Source organism: Lampris incognitus, chromosome 20, assembly GCF_029633865.1.
Source record: "Lampris incognitus isolate fLamInc1 chromosome 20, fLamInc1.hap2, whole genome shotgun sequence".
In the NCBI taxonomy this organism is placed as follows: Eukaryota; Metazoa; Chordata; class Actinopteri; order Lampriformes; family Lampridae; genus Lampris; species Lampris incognitus.
Genome location: NC_079230.1, coordinates 1,057,376 through 1,077,341, shown reverse-complemented (window position 1 = coordinate 1,077,341; position 19,966 = coordinate 1,057,376). Strand labels below are relative to the sequence as shown.

Sequence of the window (19,966 nt, the reverse complement as noted above, 5' to 3'; positions counted from 1 at the left end):
CTCTGTATTAGGCTAGATGGACCCTGCTCTGTATCAGGCTAGATGGACCTGCTCTGGATCAATCTAGATGGACCCTGCTCTGTATCAGGCTAGATGGACCTGGTCTGGCTCAGGCTAGATGGACCTGCTCTGTATCAGGCTAGATGGACCCTGCTCTGTATCAGGCTAGATGGCCCACGTCTGGCTCAGGCTGGATGGACCTGCTTTGTGTCAGGCTAGACGGACCCTGCTCTGTATTAGGCTAGATGGACCCTGCTCTGTATCAGGCTAGATGGACCTGCTCTGTGTCAGGCTAGATGGACCTGCTCTGGATCAATCTAGATGGACCCTGCTCTGTATCAGGCTAGATGGACCTGGTCTGGCTCAGGCTAGATGGACCTGCTCTGTATCAGGCTAGATGGACCCTGCTCTGTATTAGGCTAGATGGACCTGGTTTGGCTCAGGCTAGATGGACCTGCTTTGTGTCAGGCTAGACGGACCCTGCTCTGTATTAGGCTAGATGGACCCTGCTCTGTATCAGGCTAGATGGACCTGCTCTGTGTCAGGCTAGATGGACCTACTCTGGATCAATCTAGATGGACCCTGCTCTGTATCAGGCTAGATGGACCCTGCTCTGTATCAGGCTAGATGGACCCTGCTCTGGCTCAGGCTAGATGGACCTCCTTTGTGTCAGGCTAGACGGACCCTGCTCTGTATTAGGCTAGATGGACCCTGCTCTGTATCAGGCTAGATGGACCTGCTCTGGATCAATCTAGATGGAACCTGCTCTGTATCAGGCTAGATGGACCTGCTCTGTATCAGGCTAGATGGACCTGCTCTGTGTCAGGCTGGATGGACCCTTCTCTGTATCAGGCCAGATGGAGCCTGCTCTGTGTCAGGCTAGACGGATTTGCTCTGTATCAGGCTAGATGGACCCTATTCTCTGTCAGGCTAGATGGACCCTGTTCTGTGTCAGGCTAGATGGACCTGCTCCGTATCAGGCTAGATGGACCCTGTTCTGTGTCAGGCTAGATGGACCCTGCTCTGTATCAGGCTAGACGGACCTGCTCTGTATCAGGCTAGACGGACCTGCTCTGTATCAGGCTAGATGGACCCTGCTCTGTATCAGGCTAGACGGACCTGCTCTGTATCAGGCTAGATGGACCCTGCTCTGTATCAGGCTAGACGGACCTGCTCTGTATCAGGCTAGATGGACCCTGTTCTGTGTCAGGCTAGATGGACCCTGCTCTGTATCAGGCTAGATGGACCCTGCTCTGTATCAGGCTAGACGGACCTGCTCTGTATCAGGCTAGATGGACCCTGCTCTGTATCAGGCTAGATGGACCCTGCTCTGTATCAGGCTAGACGGACCTGCTCTGTATCAGGCTAGATGGACCCTGCTCTGTATCAGGCTAGATGGACCCTGCTCTGTATCAGGCTAGACGGACCTGCTCTGTATCAGGCTAGATGGACCCTGCTCTGTATCAGGCTAGATGGACCCTGCTCTGTATCAGGCTAGACGGACCTGCTCTGTATCAGGCTAGATGGACCCTGTTCTGTGTCAGGCTAGATGGACCCTGCTCTGTATCAGGCTAGACGGACCTGCTCTGTATCAGGCTAGACGGACCTGCTCTGTATCAGGCTAGATGGACCCTGCTCTGTATCAGGCTAGATGGACCCTGCTCTGTATCAGGCTAGACGGACCTGCTCTGTATCAGGCTAGATGGACCCTGTTCTGTGTCAGGCTAGAGGGACCCTGCTCTGTATCAGGCTAGACGGACCTGCTCTGTATCAGGCTAGACGGACCCTGTTCTGTATCAGGCTAGACGGACCTGCTCTGTATCAGGCTAGACGGACCTGCTCTGTATCAGGCTAGATGGACCCTGTTCTGTATCAGGCTAGATGGACCCTGCTCTGTATCAGGCTAGACGGACCTGCTCTGTATCAGGCTAGACGGACCTGCTCTGTATCAGGCTAGATGGACCTGCTCTGTATCAGGCTAGACGGACCCTGTTCTGTGTCAGGCTAGAGGGACCCTGCTCTGTATCAGGCTAGATGGACCTGCTCTGGATCAATCTGGATGGACCCTGCTCTGTATCAGGCTAGATGGACCTGGTCTGGCTCAGGCTAGATGGACCTGCTTTGTGTCAGGCTAGACGGACCCTGCTCTGTATTAGGCTAGATGGACCCTGCTCTGTATCAGGCTAGATGGACCTGCTCTGGATCAATCTAGATGGACCCTGCTCTGTATCAGGCTAGATGGACCTGGTCTGGCTCAGGCTAGATGGACCTGCTCTGTATCAGGCTAGATGGACCCTGCTCTGTATCAGGCTAGATGGACCTGGTCTGGCTCAGGCTGGATGGACCTGCTTTGTGTCAGGCTAGACGGACCCTGCTCTGTATTAGGCTAGATGGACCCTGCTCTGTATCAGGCTAGATGGACCTGCTCTGTGTCAGGCTAGATGGACCTGCTCTGGATCAATCTAGATGGACCCTGCTCTGTATCAGGCTAGATGGACCTGGTCTGGCTCAGGCTAGATGGACCTGCTCTGTATCAGGCTAGATGGACCCGGCTCTGTATTAGGCTAGATGGACCTGGTTTGGCTCAGGCTAGATGGACCTGCTTTGTGTCAGGCTAGACGGACCCTGCTCTGTATTAGGCTAGATGGACCCTGCTCTGTATCAGGCTAGATGGACCTGCTCTGTGTCAGGCTAGATGGACCTACTCTGGATCAATCTAGATGGACCCTGCTCTGTATCAGGCTAGATGGACCCTGCTCTGTATCAGGCTAGATGGACCCTGCTCTGGCTCAGGCTAGATGGACCTCCTTTGTGTCAGGCTAGACGGACCCTGCTCTGTATTAGGCTAGATGGACCCTGCTCTGTATCAGGCTAGATGGACCTGCTCTGGATCAATCTAGATGGAACCTGCTCTGTATCAGGCTAGATGGACCTGCTCTGTATCAGGCTAGATGGACCTGCTCTGTGTCAGGCTGGATGGACCCTTCTCTGTATCAGGCCAGATGGAGCCTGCTCTGTGTCAGGCTAGACGGATTTGCTCTGTATCAGGCTAGATGGACCCTATTCTGTGTCAGGCTAGATGGACCCTGTTCTGTGTCAGGCTAGATGGACCTGCTCCGTATCAGGCTAGATGGACCCTGTTCTGTGTCAGGCTAGATGGACCCTGCTCTGTATCAGGCTAGACGGACCTGCTCTGTATCAGGCTAGACGGACCTGCTCTGTATCAGGCTAGATGGACCCTGTTCTGTGTCAGGCTAGATGGACCCTGCTCTGTATCAGGCTAGATGGACCCTGCTCTGTATCAGGCTAGACGGACCTGCTCTGTATCAGGCTAGATGGACCCTGCTCTGTATCAGGCTAGATGGACCCTGCTCTGTATCAGGCTAGACGGACCTGCTCTGTATCAGGCTAGATGGACCCTGCTCTGTATCAGGCTAGATGGACCCTGCTCTGTATCAGGCTAGACGGACCTGCTCTGTATCAGGCTAGATGGACCCTGCTCTGTATCAGGCTAGATGGACCCTGCTCTGTATCAGGCTAGACGGACCTGCTCTGTATCAGGCTAGATGGACCCTGTTCTGTGTCAGGCTAGATGGACCCTGCTCTGTATCAGGCTAGACGGACCTGCTCTGTATCAGGCTAGACGGACCTGCTCTGTATCAGGCTAGATGGACCCTGCTCTGTATCAGGCTAGATGGACCCTGCTCTGTATCAGGCTAGACGGACCTGCTCTGTATCAGGCTAGATGGACCCTGTTCTGTGTCAGGCTAGAGGGACCCTGCTCTGTATCAGGCTAGACGGACCTGCTCTGTATCAGGCTAGACGGACCCTGTTCTGTATCAGGCTAGACGGACCTGCTCTGTATCAGGCTAGACGGACCTGCTCTGTATCAGGCTAGATGGACCCTGTTCTGTATCAGGCTAGATGGACCCTGCTCTGTATCAGGCTAGACGGACCTGCTCTGTATCAGGCTAGACGGACCTGCTCTGTATCAGGCTAGATGGACCTGCTCTGTATCAGGCTAGACGGACCCTGTTCTGTGTCAGGCTAGAGGGACCCTGCTCTGTATCAGGCTAGACGGACCTGCTCTGTATCAGGCTAGATTGACCCTGCTCTGTATCAGGCTAGACGGACCTGCTCTGTATCAGGCTAGACGGACCCTGTTCTGTGTCAGGCTAGATGGACCCTGCTCTGTATCAGGCTAGACGGACCTGCTCTGTATCAGGCTAGACGGACGCTGTTCTGTGTCAGGCTAGATGGACCCTGCTCTGTATCAGGCTAGATGGACCCTGTTCTGTGTCAGGCTAGATGGACCCTGCTCTGTATCAGGCTAGATGGACCCTGCTCTGTATCAGGCTAGATGGACCCTGTTCTGTGTCAGGCTAGATGGACCCTGCTCTGTATCAGGCTAGACGGACCCTGTTCTGTATCAGGCTAGATGGACCCTGCTCTGTATCAGGCTAGACGGACCCTGTTCTGTATCAGGCTAGATGGACCCTGCTCTGTATCAGGCTAGATGGACCCTGTTCTGTATCAGGCTAGACGGACCCTGTTCTGTATCAGGCTAGAGGGACCCTGCTCTGTATCAGGCTAGACGGACCTGCTCTGTATCAGGCTAGACGGACCTGCTCTGTATCAGGCTAGATGGACCCTGCTCTGTATCAGGCTAGATGGACCCTGCTCTGTATCAGGCTAGACGGACCCTGTTCTGTATCAGGCTAGATGGACCCTGCTCTGTATCAGGCTAGACGGACCTGCTCTGTATCAGGCTAGACGGACCCTGTTCTGTGTCAGGCTAGATGGACCTGCTCTGTATCAGGCTAGATGGACCTGCTCTGTATCAGGCTAGACGGACCCTGTTCTGTGTCAGGCTAGAGGGACCCTGCTCTGTATCAGGCTAGACGGACCTGCTCTGTATCAGGCTAGATTGACCCTGCTCTGTATCAGGCTAGACGGACCTGCTCTGTATCAGGCTAGACGGACCTGCTCTGTATCAGGCTAGACGGACCCTGTTCTGTGTCAGGCTAGATGGACCCTGCTCTGTATCAGGCTAGACGGACCTGCTCTGTATCAGGCTAGACGGACCCTGTTCTGTGTCAGGCTAGATGGACCCTGCTCTGTATCAGGCTAGATGGACCCTGTTCTGTGTCAGGCTAGATGGACCCTGCTCTGTATCAGGCTAGATGGACCCTGCTCTGTATCAGGCTAGATGGACCCTGTTCTGTGTCAGGCTAGATGGACCCTGCTCTGTATCAGGCTAGACGGACCCTGTTCTGTATCAGGCTAGATGGACCCTGCTCTGTATCAGGCTAGACGGACCCTGTTCTGTATCAGGCTAGATGGACCCTGCTCTGTATCAGGCTAGATGGACCCTGTTCTGTATCAGGCTAGACGGACCCTGTTCTGTATCAGGCTAGATGGACCCTGCTCTGTATCAGGCTAGACGGACCTGCTCTGTATCAGGCTAGACGGACCTGCTCTGTATCAGGCTAGATGGACCCTGCTCTGTATCAGGCTAGATGGACCCTGCTCTGTATCAGGCTAGATGGACCCTGCTCTGTATCAGGCTAGACGGACCCTGTTCTGTATCAGGCTAGATGGACCCTGTTCTGTATCAGGCTAGACGGACCCTGTTCTGTATCAGGCTAGATGGACCCTGCTCTGTATCAGGCTAGATGGACCCTGCTCTGTATCAGGCTAGATGGACCCTGCTCTGTATCAGGCTAGACGGACCCTGTTCTGTATCAGGCTAGATGGACCCTGCTCTGTATCAGGCTAGACGGACCCTGCTCTGTATCAGGCTAGACGGACCTGCTCTGTATCAGGCTAGACGGACCTGCTCTGTATCAGGCTAGACGGACCCTGTTCTGTATCAGGCTAGATGGACCCTGCTCTGTATCAGGCTAGACGGACCTGCTCTGTATCAGGCTAGACGGACCCTGCTCTGTATCAGGCTAGATGGACCCTGCCTGCTCTGTGTCAGGAAAACAAGACAACACTTCCTGCTGCTGACTGACACAGACAGCTTATGAAAGACTGACAAGCACCTGAACAACTTCCTGTGATGGAAGATAGAGGATGTTGTACTCTGAACCTGACACTAAACTTTGTGTGTGTGTGTGTGTGTGTGTGTGTGTGTGTGTGTGTGTGTGTGTGTGTGTGTGTGTGTGTGTGTGTGTGTGTGTGTGTGTGCGCGCAGCATGCTGCCCTATGGCTGTCTTTCTATTGGAGACTGTGTGGGGCTGATAGAGGTTGTGAAAAACAGTTACACCATCATGCAGATTCAGTGTAAAGGAGGTCTGAAGGGGGCGCTGCAGTTCAACTCCAACACCCTGCACCACTGGATCAAAGACAAGAACCGAGGAGAGGCGTGAGTCTTGTCTGTCTGTGTGTCTATCTTTCTGTCTGCAGGGTTGGGTAGTAATGGATTACAAGTAATCGGAATTATATAATCAGATTACAAAAATAAGTAACCATAATCAACCCAGATTATATTAGAAACAAACGATATTAGATCATAAGTTTTTTTTGGTTTTTTTTTTGCTCTTGAGCACTGATTGTTAGCATGGGTGTCTCTAAATAAAGACAATACTTTTTGCATTGACACCAGCATGTGGGCTGTTTTTTGAGGCTTTCCAGCCCAGGGATATTGGTGTGTGGGTATCTCTACTGCTGACCTAATGACATATAGTTACACTGTGACATTATTATTACATCTTTAAAACATGGCAATTTAAAAATGATGGAAGTATTGTCATGATAACCAATGCTGTATTAAGTCATGAAAAGTGTGTCTGAGATACGGGGTGTATTAGACCAGTGCTCCACCCTGTGGTCCTGATGGGAAAAGCAGTTCGTTCATGTGCCGAAACATCAGAATCAATTCATTAGAGAGATTTGTTGAAAAGATTCGTTCACTGACCTGATCCAGTGCTTGACTGGAGCTCTGACTGTGTAGTCCTGCTCACTGACCTGGTCCACGGCCAAACGTCCTCACCCGTAAGCTGAGCATGTAGTAAAGACACCATTTCAGACTGAAAGCTGCTATCAAAAAGTCCTACCTACAGTACAGGACATATATTTTCATTACAGCTCATGACTAAAATACTTGGTACTACCCCCTACATGAAGACTCCAGACAGGAGACGGGTGGACGAGACTCGGCGACTGTCTGGCCCTGTAGTTCATGCCAGTACTGTTTATGTAAGGCAGTGCACAATGTGTTTACACTGAAGATGTTTAGAGATGTTTAAAGAGGAGCACGGATATTTGAGGGAGTCACATTCTTTGTGGCTGCATCTACTTTTTTAGTAGCAGGTGAAATATCTTCAAAGTTTCATATTGAAGTAATCCAAAAGTATTCAGATTAGATTACTTTATGGTGATCAAATGGATTATGTTACTAATTACAAAAGCTGCCATTTAGTGTGCAGTAACTGAGTACATGTGAAAGCAGTGTGTGTGTGTGTGTGTGTGTGTGTGTGTGTGTGTGTGTGTGTGTGTGTGTGTGTGTCTGTGTCTGTGTCTGTGTCTGTGTTTTGTGTGTGTGTCTGCAGGTATGACAGAGCCATAGACCTGTTCACTCGCTCCTGTGCTGGTTACTGTGTGGCGACGTTCATTCTGGGAATTGGAGACCGGCACAATTCAAACATCATGATCAAAGAGAACGGACAGGTGACACACACACACACACACACACACACACACACACACACACACACACACACACACACACACACACACATACTAACAGTCAGTCCAGATGTGTAAGCAGAGCGTTTTAAACCACACAACAGGTGAATGTCATGAAGCACCAGTCCGTACTTGACCCACTTTACATCATCATGAACTGAAACGATCTCAGTCATTATATGTGACACACATCATGTTGAATACAAAAACACAAAACACACAAGAAACACAAATTCCACTGTAAAACCTCTTGGTGAACCTTTGCGTGACTTAACAGTCATTAAAAAATTGTCTACCTGACTGTCTACCTTTCTGTTCCATATACACTTCATACTAACACGTCTTTCTTCCTCTCTCTAGCTGTTCCATATACAGTTCATACTAACGCGTCTTTCTTCCTCTCTCTAGCTGTTCCATATACACTTCATACTAACACGTCTTTCTTCCTCTCTCTAGCTGTTCCATATACACTTCATACTAACACGTCTTTCTTCCTCTCTCTAGCTGTTCCATATACACTTCATACTAACGCGTCTTTCTTCCTCTCTCTAGCTGTTCCATATACACTTCATACTAACACGACTTTCTTCCTCTCTCTTGCTGTTCCATATACAGTTCATACTAACGCGTCTTTCTTCCTCTCTCTAGCTGTTCCTTATACACTTCATACTAACACGTCTTTCGTCCTCTCTCTAGCTGTTCCTTATACACTTCATACTAACACGTCTTTCTTCCTCTCTCTAGCTGTTCCATATACACTTCATACTAACACGTCTTTCCTCCTCTCTCTAGCTGTTCCTTATACAGTTCGTACTAACACGTCTTTCTTCCTCTCTCTAGCTGTTCCATATACACTTCATACTAACACGTCTTTCTTCCTCTCTCTAGCTGTTCCTTATACAGTTCATACTAACACATCTTTCTTCCTCTCTCTGGCTGTTCCTTATACAGTTCATACTAACACATCTTTCTTCCTCTCTCTGGCTGTTCCATATACAGTTCATACTAACACGTCTTTCTTCCTCTCTCTTGCTGTTCCTTATACACTTCATACTAACACATCTTTCTTCCTCTCTCTAGCTGTTCCATATACACTTCATACTAACACGTCTTTCCTCCTCTCTCTAGCTGTTCCATATACAGTTCATACTAACACATCTTTCTTCCTCTCTCTGGCTGTTCCATATACAGTTCATACTAACACGTCTTTCCTCCTCTCTCTAGCTGTTCCTTATACACTTCATACTAACACGTCTTTCCTCCTCTCTCTAGCTGTTCCATATACAGTTCATACTAACATGTCTTTCTTCCTCTCTCTTGCTGTTCCTTATACAGTTCATACTAACACATCTTTCCTCCTCTCTCTAGCTGTTCCATATACACTTCATACTAACACGCCTTTAATCCTCTCTCTAGTTGTTCCATATACAGTTCATACTAACATATCTTTCCTCCTCTCTCTAGTTGTTCCATATACAGTTCATACTAACACATCTTTCCCCCTCTCTCCGGCTGTTCCATATACAGTTCATACTAACACGTCTTTCTTCCTCTCTGTAGCTGTTCCATATACAGTTCATACTAACACGTCTTTCCTCCTCTCTGTAGCTGTTCCATATACAGTTCATACTAACACGTCTTTCCTCCTCTCTCTGGCTGTTCCATATACAGTTCATACTAACACGCCTTTCCTCCTCTCTCTAGCTGTTCCATATACAGTTCATACTAACACGCCTTTAATCCTCTCTCTGGCTGTTCCATATACAGTTCATACTAACGCGTCTTTCCTCCTCTCTCTGGCTGTTCCATATACAGTTCATACTAATGCGTCTTTCCTCCTCTCTCTGCTTGTTCCATATACAGTTCATACTAACACGCCTTTAATCCTCTCTCTGGCTGTTCCATATACAGTTCATACTAGCGTGTATTTCCTTCTTTCTCTAGCTGTTCCATATACCTTTCATACAAACACGTCTTTCCTCCTCTCTCTAGCTGTTCCATTTACAGTTCACACTAACACATCTTTCTTCCTATCTCTAGCTATTCCATATACAGTTCATACCAACAAGCCTTTCTTCCGCTCTCTAGTTGTTCCATATACAGTTCATACTAACACGTCTTTCCTCCTCTCTCTAGTTGTTCCATTTACAGTTCACACTAACATATCTTTCTTCCTCTTTCTAGCTGTTCCATATACATTTCATACTAACACGTCTTTCCTCCTCTCTCTAGCTGTTCCATATACATTTCATACTAACACGTCTTTCGTCCTCTCTCTAGCTGTTCCATATACAGTTTATTTTAACACGTCTTTCCTCCTCTCTCTAGTGGTTTCATATACAATTCATATGAACACATCTTTCTTCCTCTCTCTATTTTCCATTTTCAGTTCATACTAACACATCTTTCCTCCTCTCTCTAGCTGTTCCATATACACTTCATACTAACACGTCTTTCTTCCTCTCTCTAGCTGTTCCATATACACTTCATACTAACACGTCTTTCTTCCTCTCTCTAGCTGTTCCATATACACTTCATACTAACACGTCTTTCTTCCTCTCTCTAGCTGTTCCTTATACAGTTCATACTAACACGTCTTTCTTCCTCTCTCTAGCTGTTCCATATACAGTTCATACTAACACGTCTTTCCTCCTCTCTCTTGCTGTTCCTTATACAGTTCATACTAACACATCTTTCTTCCTCTCTCTAGCTGTTCCATGTACACTTCATACTAACACGTCTTTCCGCCTCTCTCTAGCTGTTCCATATACAGTTCATACTAACACATCTTTCCTCCTCTCTCTAGTTGTTCCATATACAGTTCATACCAACACGTCTTTCCTCCTCTCTCTGGTTGTTCCATATACAGTTCATACTAACACATCTTTCTTCCTCTCTCTAGCTGTTCCTTATACACTTCATACTAACACGTCTTTCCTCCTCTCTCTAGCTGTTCCTTATACACTTCATACTAACACGTCTTTCCTCCTCTCTCTAGCTGTTCCATATACACTTCATACTAACACGTCTTTCCTCCTCTCTCTAGCTGTTCCTTATACACTTCATACTAACACGTCTTTCCTCCTCTCTCTAGCTGTTCCATATACAGTTTATTTTAACACGTCTTTCCTCCTCTCTCTAGTGGTTTCATATACAATTCATATGAACACATCTTTCTCCCTCTCTCTATTTTCCATTTTCAGTTCATACTAACACATCTTTCCTCCTCTCTCTAGCTGTTCCATATACACTTCATACTAACACGTCTTTCTTCCTCTCTCTAGCTGTACCATATACAGTTCATACTAACACGTCTTTCTTCCTCTCTCTTGCTGTTCCTTATACACTTCATACTAACACGTCTTTCGTCCTCTCTCTAGCTGTTCCATATACACTTCATACTAACACGTGTTTCCTCCTCTCTCTAGCTGTTCCTTATACAGTTCATACTAACACGTCTTTCTTCCTCTCTCTAGCTGTTCCATATACACTTCATACTAACACGTCTTTCTTCCTCTCTCTAGCTGTTCCTTATACAGTTCATACTAACACATCTTTCTTCCTCTCTCTGGCTGTTCCATATACAGTTCATACTAACACGTGTTTCTTCCTCTCTCTTGCTGTTCCTTATACACTTCATACTAACACGCCTTTCTTCGTCTCTCTAGCTGTTCCATATACACTTCATACTAACACGTCTTTCCTCCTCTCTCTAGTTCCTCCTTATACAGTTCATACTAACACATCTTTCTTCCTCTCTCTGGCTGTTCCATATACAGTTCATACTAACACGTCTTTCTTCCTCTCTCTAGCTGTTCCTTATACACTTCATACTAACACGTCTTTCCTCCTCTCTCTAGCTGTTCCTTATACATTTCATACTAACACGTCTTTCCTCCTCTCTCTAGCTGTTCCTTATACACTTCATACTAACACGTCTTTCCTCCTCTCTCTAGCTGTTCCATATACAGTTCATACCAACACGTCTTTCTTCCTCTCTCTAGCTGTTCCTTATACAGTTCATACTAACACATCTTTCTTCCTCTCTCTAGCTGTTCCATATACAGTTCATACCAACAAGCCTTTCTTCCGCTCTCTAGTTGTTCCATATACAGTTCATACTAACACGTCTTTCCTCCTCTCTCTAGTTGTTCCATTTACAGTTCACACTAACATATCTTTCTTCCTCTTTCTAGCTGTTCCATATACATTTCATACTAACACGTCTTTCCTCCTCTCTCTAGCTGTTCCATATACATTTCATACTAACACGTCTTTCGTCCTCTCTCTAGCTGTTCCATATACAGTTTATTTTAACACGTCTTTCCTCCTCTCTCTAGTGGTTTCATATACAATTCATATGAACACATCTTTCTTCCTCTCTCTATTTTCCATTTTCAGTTCATACTAACACATCTTTCCTCCTCTCTCTAGCTGTTCCATATACACTTCATACTAACACGTCTTTCTTCCTCTCTCTAGCTGTTCCATATACACTTAATACTAACACGTCTTTCTTCCTCTCTCTAGCTGTTCCATATACACTTCATACTAACACGTCTTTCTTCCTCTCTCTAGCTGTTCCTTATACAGTTCATACTAACACGTCTTTCTTCCTCTCTCTAGCTGTTCCATATACAGTTCATACTAACACGTCTTTCCTCCTCTCTCTTGCTGTTCCTTATACAGTTCATACTAACACATCTTTCTTCCTCTCTCTAGCTGTTCCATGTACACTTCATACTAACACGTCTTTCCGCCTCTCTCTAGCTGTTCCATATACAGTTCATACTAACACATCTTTCCTCCTCTCTCTAGTTGTTCCATATACAGTTCATACCAACACGTCTTTCCTCCTCTCTCTGGTTGTTCCATATACAGTTCATACTAACACATCTTTCTTCCTCTCTCTAGCTGTTCCTTATACACTTCATACTAACACGTCTTTCCTCCTCTCTCTAGCTGTTCCTTATACACTTCATACTAACACGTCTTTCCTCCTCTCTCTAGCTGTTCCATATACACTTCATACTAACACGTCTTTCCTCCTCTCTCTAGCTGTTCCTTATACACTTCATACTAACACGTCTTTCCTCCTCTCTCTAGCTGTTCCATATACAGTTTATTTTAACACGTCTTTCCTCCTCTCTCTAGTGGTTTCATATACAATTCATATGAACACATCTTTCTCCCTCTCTCTATTTTCCATTTTCAGTTCATACTAACACATCTTTCCTCCTCTCTCTAGCTGTTCCATATACACTTCATACTAACACGTCTTTCTTCCTCTCTCTAGCTGTACCATATACAGTTCATACTAACACGTCTTTCTTCCTCTCTCTTGCTGTTCCTTATACACTTCATACTAACACGTCTTTCGTCCTCTCTCTAGCTGTTCCATATACACTTCATACTAACACGTGTTTCCTCCTCTCTCTAGCTGTTCCTTATACAGTTCATACTAACACGTCTTTCTTCCTCTCTCTAGCTGTTCCATATACACTTCATACTAACACGTCTTTCTTCCTCTCTCTAGCTGTTCCTTATACAGTTCATACTAACACATCTTTCTTCCTCTCTCTGGCTGTTCCATATACAGTTCATACTAACACGTGTTTCTTCCTCTCTCTTGCTGTTCCTTATACACTTCATACTAACACGCCTTTCTTCGTCTCTCTAGCTGTTCCATATACACTTCATACTAACACGTCTTTCCTCCTCTCTCTAGTTCCTCCTTATACAGTTCATACTAACACATCTTTCTTCCTCTCTCTGGCTGTTCCATATACAGTTCATACTAACACGTCTTTCTTCCTCTCTCTAGCTGTTCCTTATACACTTCATACTAACACGTCTTTCCTCCTCTCTCTAGCTGTTCCTTATACATTTCATACTAACACGTCTTTCCTCCTCTCTCTAGCTGTTCCTTATACACTTCATACTAACACGTCTTTCCTCCTCTCTCTAGCTGTTCCATATACAGTTCATACCAACACGTCTTTCTTCCTCTCTCTAGCTGTTCCTTATACAGTTCATACTAACACATCTTTCTTCCTCTCTCTAGCTGTTCCATATACAGTTCATACCAACACGTCTTTCTTCCTCTCTCTAGCTGTTCCATATACAGTTCATACTAACATGTCTTTCTTCCTCTCTCTTGCTGTTCCTTATACAGTTCATACTAACACATCTTTCTTCCTCTCTCTAGCTGTTCCATATACAGTTCATACTAACACGCCTTTAATCCTCTCTCTAGCTGTTCCATATACAGTTCATACTAACACATCTTTCCTCCTCTCTCTAGTTGTTCCATATACAGTTCATACCAACACGTCTTTCCTCCTCTCTCTGGTTGTTCCCTATACAGTTCATACTAACACATCTTTCTTCCTCTCTCTAGCTGTTCCTTATACACTTCATACTAACACGTCTTTCCTCCTCTCTCTAGCTGTTCCTTATACACTTCATACTAACACGTCTTTCCTCCTCTCTCTAGCTGTTCCATATACAGTTCATACCAACACGTCTTTCTTCCTCTCTCTAGCTGTTCCTTATACAGTTCATACTAACACATCTTTCTTCCTCTCTCTAGCTGTTCCATATACAGTTCATACCAACACGTCTTTCTTCCTCTCTCTAGCTGTTCCATATACAGTTCATACTAACACGTCTCTCTTCCTCTCTCTTGCTGTTCCTTATACAGTTCATACTAACACATCTTTCTTCCTCTCTCTAGCTGTTCCATATACAGTTCATACTAACACGCCTTTAATCCTCTCTCTAGTTGTTCCATATACAGTTCATACTAACACATCTTTCCCCCTCTCTCTGGCTGTTCCATATACAGTTCATACTAACACGTCTTTCCTCCTCTCTGTAGCTGTTCCATATACAGTTCATACTAACACATCTTTCCTCCTCTCTGTAGCTGTTCCATATACAGTTCATACTAACACGTCTTTCCTCCTCTCGCTAGCTGTTCCATATACAGTTCATACTAACACGCCTTTAATCCTCTCTCTGGCTGTTCCATATACAGTTCATACTAACACGTCTTTCCTCCTCTCTCTGGCTGTTCCATATACAGTTCATACTAATGCGTCTTTCCTCCTCTCTCTGGTTGTTCCATATACAGTTCATACTAACACGCCTTTAATCCTCTCTCTGGCTGTTCCATATACAGTTCATACTAACGTGTATTTCCTTCTTTCTCTAGCTGTTCCATATACCTTTCATACAAACACGTCTTTCCTCCTCTCTCTAGCTGTTCCATTTACAGTTCACACTAACACATCTTTCTTCCTCTCTCTAGCTGTTCCATATACAGTTCATACCAACAAGCCTTTCTTCCTCTCTCTAGTTGTTCCATATACAGTTCATACTAACACGTCTTTCCTCCTTTGTCTAGTTGTTCCATTTACAGTTTACTCTAACACATCTTTCTTCCTCTCTCTAACTGTTCCATATATAGTTCATGCTAACACGTCTTTCGTCCTCTACTAGCTATTCCATATACAGTTCATACTAACACATCTTTCCTCCTCTCTCTAGCTGTTCCATATACAGTTCATACTAAAATATTTTTCTTGCTCTTTCTAGTTGTTCCATTTACAGTTCATACTAGCACGTCTTTCCTCCTCTCTCTAGCTGTTCCATATACAGTTCATACTAACACGTCTTTCCTCCTCTCTCTAGTTGTTTCGTTGACAGTTCATGCTAACACGTCTTTCCGCCCCTCTATAGCTGTTCCTTGTATATTCACATTAACACGTCTTTCTTCCTCTGTCTAGCTGTTCCACATACAATTCATACAAACACGTCTTTCCTCCTCTCTCCAGCTGTTCCATATACAGTTCAGATGAACACGTCTTTCCTCTTCTGTCTAGCTTTTGCATATACAGTTCATACTAATATATCTTTCCTCCGTTGTCTAGTTGTTCCATTTACAGTTCACACTAAGACATCTTTCTTCCTATCTCTAGCTGTTCCGTATACAGTTCATACTAACTCGTCTTTCCTCCTCTCTCTAGCTGTTCCGTATAAAGTTCATACTAACACGTCTTTCCTCCTCTCTCTAGCTGTTCCATATACAGTTCATGCTAACACGTCTTTCCTCCTCTCTATAGCTGTTCCGTGTATATTCACATTAACACGTCTTTCCTCCTCTCTCTAGCTGTTCCATATACAGTTCATGCTAACACGTCTTTCCTCCTCTCTCTAGCTGTTCCATATACAGTTTATAATAACACATCTTTCCTCCTCTGTGTAGCTGTTCCACAAACAATTCATACAAACACGTCTTTCCTCCTCTCTCCAGCTGTTCCATATACAGTTCAGTCGAACACGTCTTTCCTCCTCTCTCTAGCTGTTCCATATACAGTTCATACTAATATATCTTTCCTCCTTTGTCTAGATGTTCCATTTACAGTTCACACTAACACATCTTTCTTCCTCTCTCTAACTGTTCCATTTACCGTTCATGCTAACACGTCTTTCCTCGTCTCCTACCTGTTCCATATAATGTTCATATTAACACATCTTTCTTCCTCTCTCTAGCTGTTCCATATATAGTTCATGCTAACACATCTTTCTTCCTCTACTAGCTATTCCATATACAGTTCATACTAACACATCTTTCCTCCTCTCTCTAGCTGTTCCATATACAGTTCATACTAACACATTTTTCTTCCTAGCTCTAGTTGTTCCATATAAAGTTCATACTAACACATCTTTCCTCCTCTCTCTAGCTGTTCCATATACAGTTCATACTAAAACATTTTTCTTGCTCTTTCTAGTTGTTCCATTTACAGTTCATACTAGCACGTCTTTCCTCCTCTCTCTAGTTGTTTCGTTGACAGTTCATGCTAACACGTCTTTCCGCCCCTCTATAGCTGTTCCTTGTATATTCACATTAACACGTCTTTCTTCCTCTGTCTAGCTGTTCCACATACAATTCATACAAACACGTCTTTCCTCCTCTCTCCAGCTGTTCCATATACAGTTCAGATGAACACGTCTTTCCTCTTCTGTCTAGCTTTTGCATATACAGTTCATACTAATATATCTTTCCTCCTTTGTCTAGTTGTTCCATTTACAGTTCACACTAAGACATCTTTCTTCCTATCTCTAGCTGTTCCGTATACAGTTCATACTAACTCGTCTTTCCTCCTCTCTCTAGCTGTTCCGTATAAAGTTCATACTAACACGTCTTTCCTCCTCTCTCTAGCTGTTCCATATACAGTTCATGCTAACACGTCTTTCCTCCTCTCTATAGCTGTTCCGTGTATGTTCACATTAACACGTCTTTCCTCCTCTCTCTAGCTGTTCCATATACAGTTCATGCTAACACGTCTTTCCTCCTCTCTCTAGCTGTTCCATATACAGTTTATAATAACACATCTTTCCTCCTCTGTGTAGCTGTTCCACAAACAATTCATACAAACACGTCTTTCCTCCTCTCTCCAGCTGTTCCATATACAGTTCAGTCGAACACGTCTTTCCTCCTCTCTCTAGCTGTTCCATATACAGTTCATACTAATATGTCTTTTCTCATTTGTCTAGTTGTTCCATTTACAGTTCAAACTAACACATCTTTCTTCCTCTCTCTAACTGTTCCATTTACCGTTCATGCTAACACGTCTTTCCGCGTCTCCTACCTGTTCCATATAATGTTCATATTAACACATCTTTCTTCCTCTCTCTAGCTGTTCCATATATAGTTCATGCTAACACGTCTTTCTTCCTCTACTAGCTATTCCATATACAGTTCATACTAACACATTTTTCTTCCTCGCTCTAGTTGTTCCATTTACAGTTCATACTAACATGTCTTTCCTCCTCTCTCTAGTTGTTCCATATACAGTTTATTTTAACACGTCTTTCCTCCTCTCTCTAGTGGTTTCATATACAATTCATATGAACACATCTTTCTTCCTCTCTCTATTTTCCATTTTCAGTTCGTACTAACACGTCTTTCCACCTCTCTCTACCGTTCCACATACAGTTCATACTAATATGGCTTTCCTCCTCTCTCTAGCTGTTCCATTTACAGTTCATGCTAAGACATCTTTCTTCCTTTCCTAGCTGTTCCATAGCCAGTTCATACTAACACATCTTTCCTCCTCTCTCTGGCTGTTCCATATACCATTCATACTAACGTGTCTTTCTTCCTCTCTCATGCTGTTCCTTATACAGTTCATACTAACACATCTTTCTTCCTCTCTCTAGCTGTTCCATATACAGTTCATACTAACACGTCTTTCCTCCTCTCTCTAGCTGTTCCATATACAGTTCATGCTAACACATCTTTCCTCCTCTCTATAGCTGTTCCGTGTATATTCACATTAACACGTCTTTCCTCCTCTCTCTAGCTGTTCCACATACAATTCATACAAACACGTCTTTCCTCCTCTCTCCAGCTGTTCCATATACAGTTCAGTCGAACACATCTTTCCTCCTCTCTCTAGCTGTTCCATATACAGTTCATACTAATATATCTTTCCTCCTTTGTCTAGATGTTCCATTTACAGTTCACACTAACACATCTTTCTTCCTCTCTCTAACTGTTCCATTTACCGTTCATGCTAACACGTCTTTCCTCGTCTCCTACCTGTTCCATATAATGTTCATATTAACACATCTTTCTTCCTCTCTCTAGCTGTTCCATATATAGTTCATGCTAACACATCTTTCTTCCTCTACTAGCTATTCCATATACAGTTCATACTAACACATCTTTCCTCCTCTCTCTAGCTGTTCCATATACAGTTCATACTAACACATTTTTCTTCCTAGCTCTAGTTGTTCCATATAAAGTTCATACTAACACATCTTTCCTCCTCTCTCTAGCTGTTCCATATACAGTTCATACTAACACGTCTTTCCTCCTCTCTCTAGTTGTTTCGTTGACAGTTCATGCTAACACGTCTTTCCGCCCCTCTATAGCTGTTCCTTGTATATTCACATTAACACGTCTTTCTTCCTCTCTATAGCTGTTCCGTGTAAATTCACATTAACACGTCTTTCCTCCTCTCTCTAGCTGTTCCATATACAGTTCATGCTAACACGTCTTTCCTCCTCTCTCTAGCTGTTCCATATACAGTTTATAATAACACATCTTTCCTCCTCTGTGTAGCTGTTCCACAAACAATTCATACAAACACGTCTTTCCTCCTCTCTCCAGCTGTTCCATATACAGTTCAGTCGAACACGTCTTTCCTCCTCTCTCTAGCTGTTCCATATACAGTTCATACTAATATGTCTTTTCTCATTTGTCTAGTTGTTCCATTTACAGTTCAAACTAACACATCTTTCTTCCTCTCTCTAACTGTTCCATTTACCGTTCATGCTAACACGTCTTTCCGCGTCTCCTACCTGTTCCATATAATGTTCATATTAACACATCTTTCTTCCTCTCTCTAGCTGTTCCATATATAGTTCATGCTAACACGTCTTTCTTCCTCTACTAGCTATTCCATATACAGTTCATACTAACACATTTTTCTTCCTCGCTCTAGTTGTTCCATTTACAGTTCATACTAACATGTCTTTCCTCCTCTCTCTAGTTGTTCCATATACAGTTTATTTTAACACGTCTTTCCTCCTCTCTCTAGTGGTTTCATATACAATTCATATGAACACATCTTTCTTCCTCTCTCTATTTTCCATTTTCAGTTCATACTAACACGTCTTTCCACCTCTCTCTACCGTTCCACATACAGTTCATACTAATATGGCTTTCCTCCTCTCTCTAGCTGTTCCATTTACAGTTCACACTAACACATCTTTCTTCCTCTCTCTAGCTGTTCCATTTACAGTTCATGCTAACACGTCTGTCCTCGTCTCTCTAGCTGTTCCATATACAGTTCATGCTAAGACATCTTTCTTCCTTTCCTAGCTGTTCCATAGCCAGTTCATACTAACACATCTTTCCTCCTCTCTCTGGCTGTTCCATATACCATTCATACTAACGTGTCTTTCTTCCTCTCTCTTGCTGTTCCTTATACAGTTCATACTAACACATCTTTCTTCCTCTCTCTAGCTGTTCCATATACAGTTCATATTAACACGTCTTTCCTCCTCTCTCTAGCTGTTCCATATACAGTTCATGCTAACACATCGTTCCTCCTCTCTATAGCTGTTCCGTGTATATTCACATTAACACGTCTTTCCTCCTCTCTTTAGCTGTTCCACATACAATTCATACAAACACGTCTTTCCTCCTCTCTCCAGCTGTTCCATATACAGTTCAGTCGAACACGTCTTTCCTCCTCTC

At 44.4% G+C, this 19,966-nt stretch overlaps 1 protein-coding gene across 2 annotated transcripts in view; it reads left to right on the top strand.

Moving 5' to 3' along the window:
• zgc:158659 (uncharacterized protein LOC791141 homolog) overlaps window positions 1-19,966 on the top strand; it is a 249,431-nt gene that overhangs the window by 206,909 nt on the left and 22,556 nt on the right. For both annotated transcript variants that reach the window (XM_056300257.1, XM_056300256.1), the window contains exons 24-25: window positions 6,200-6,370; window positions 7,557-7,674. In XM_056300257.1, coding sequence (XP_056156232.1) covers window positions 6,200-6,370; window positions 7,557-7,674 — 289 coding nt within the window. The remainder of the gene's footprint in view (window positions 1-6,199; window positions 6,371-7,556; window positions 7,675-19,966) is intronic.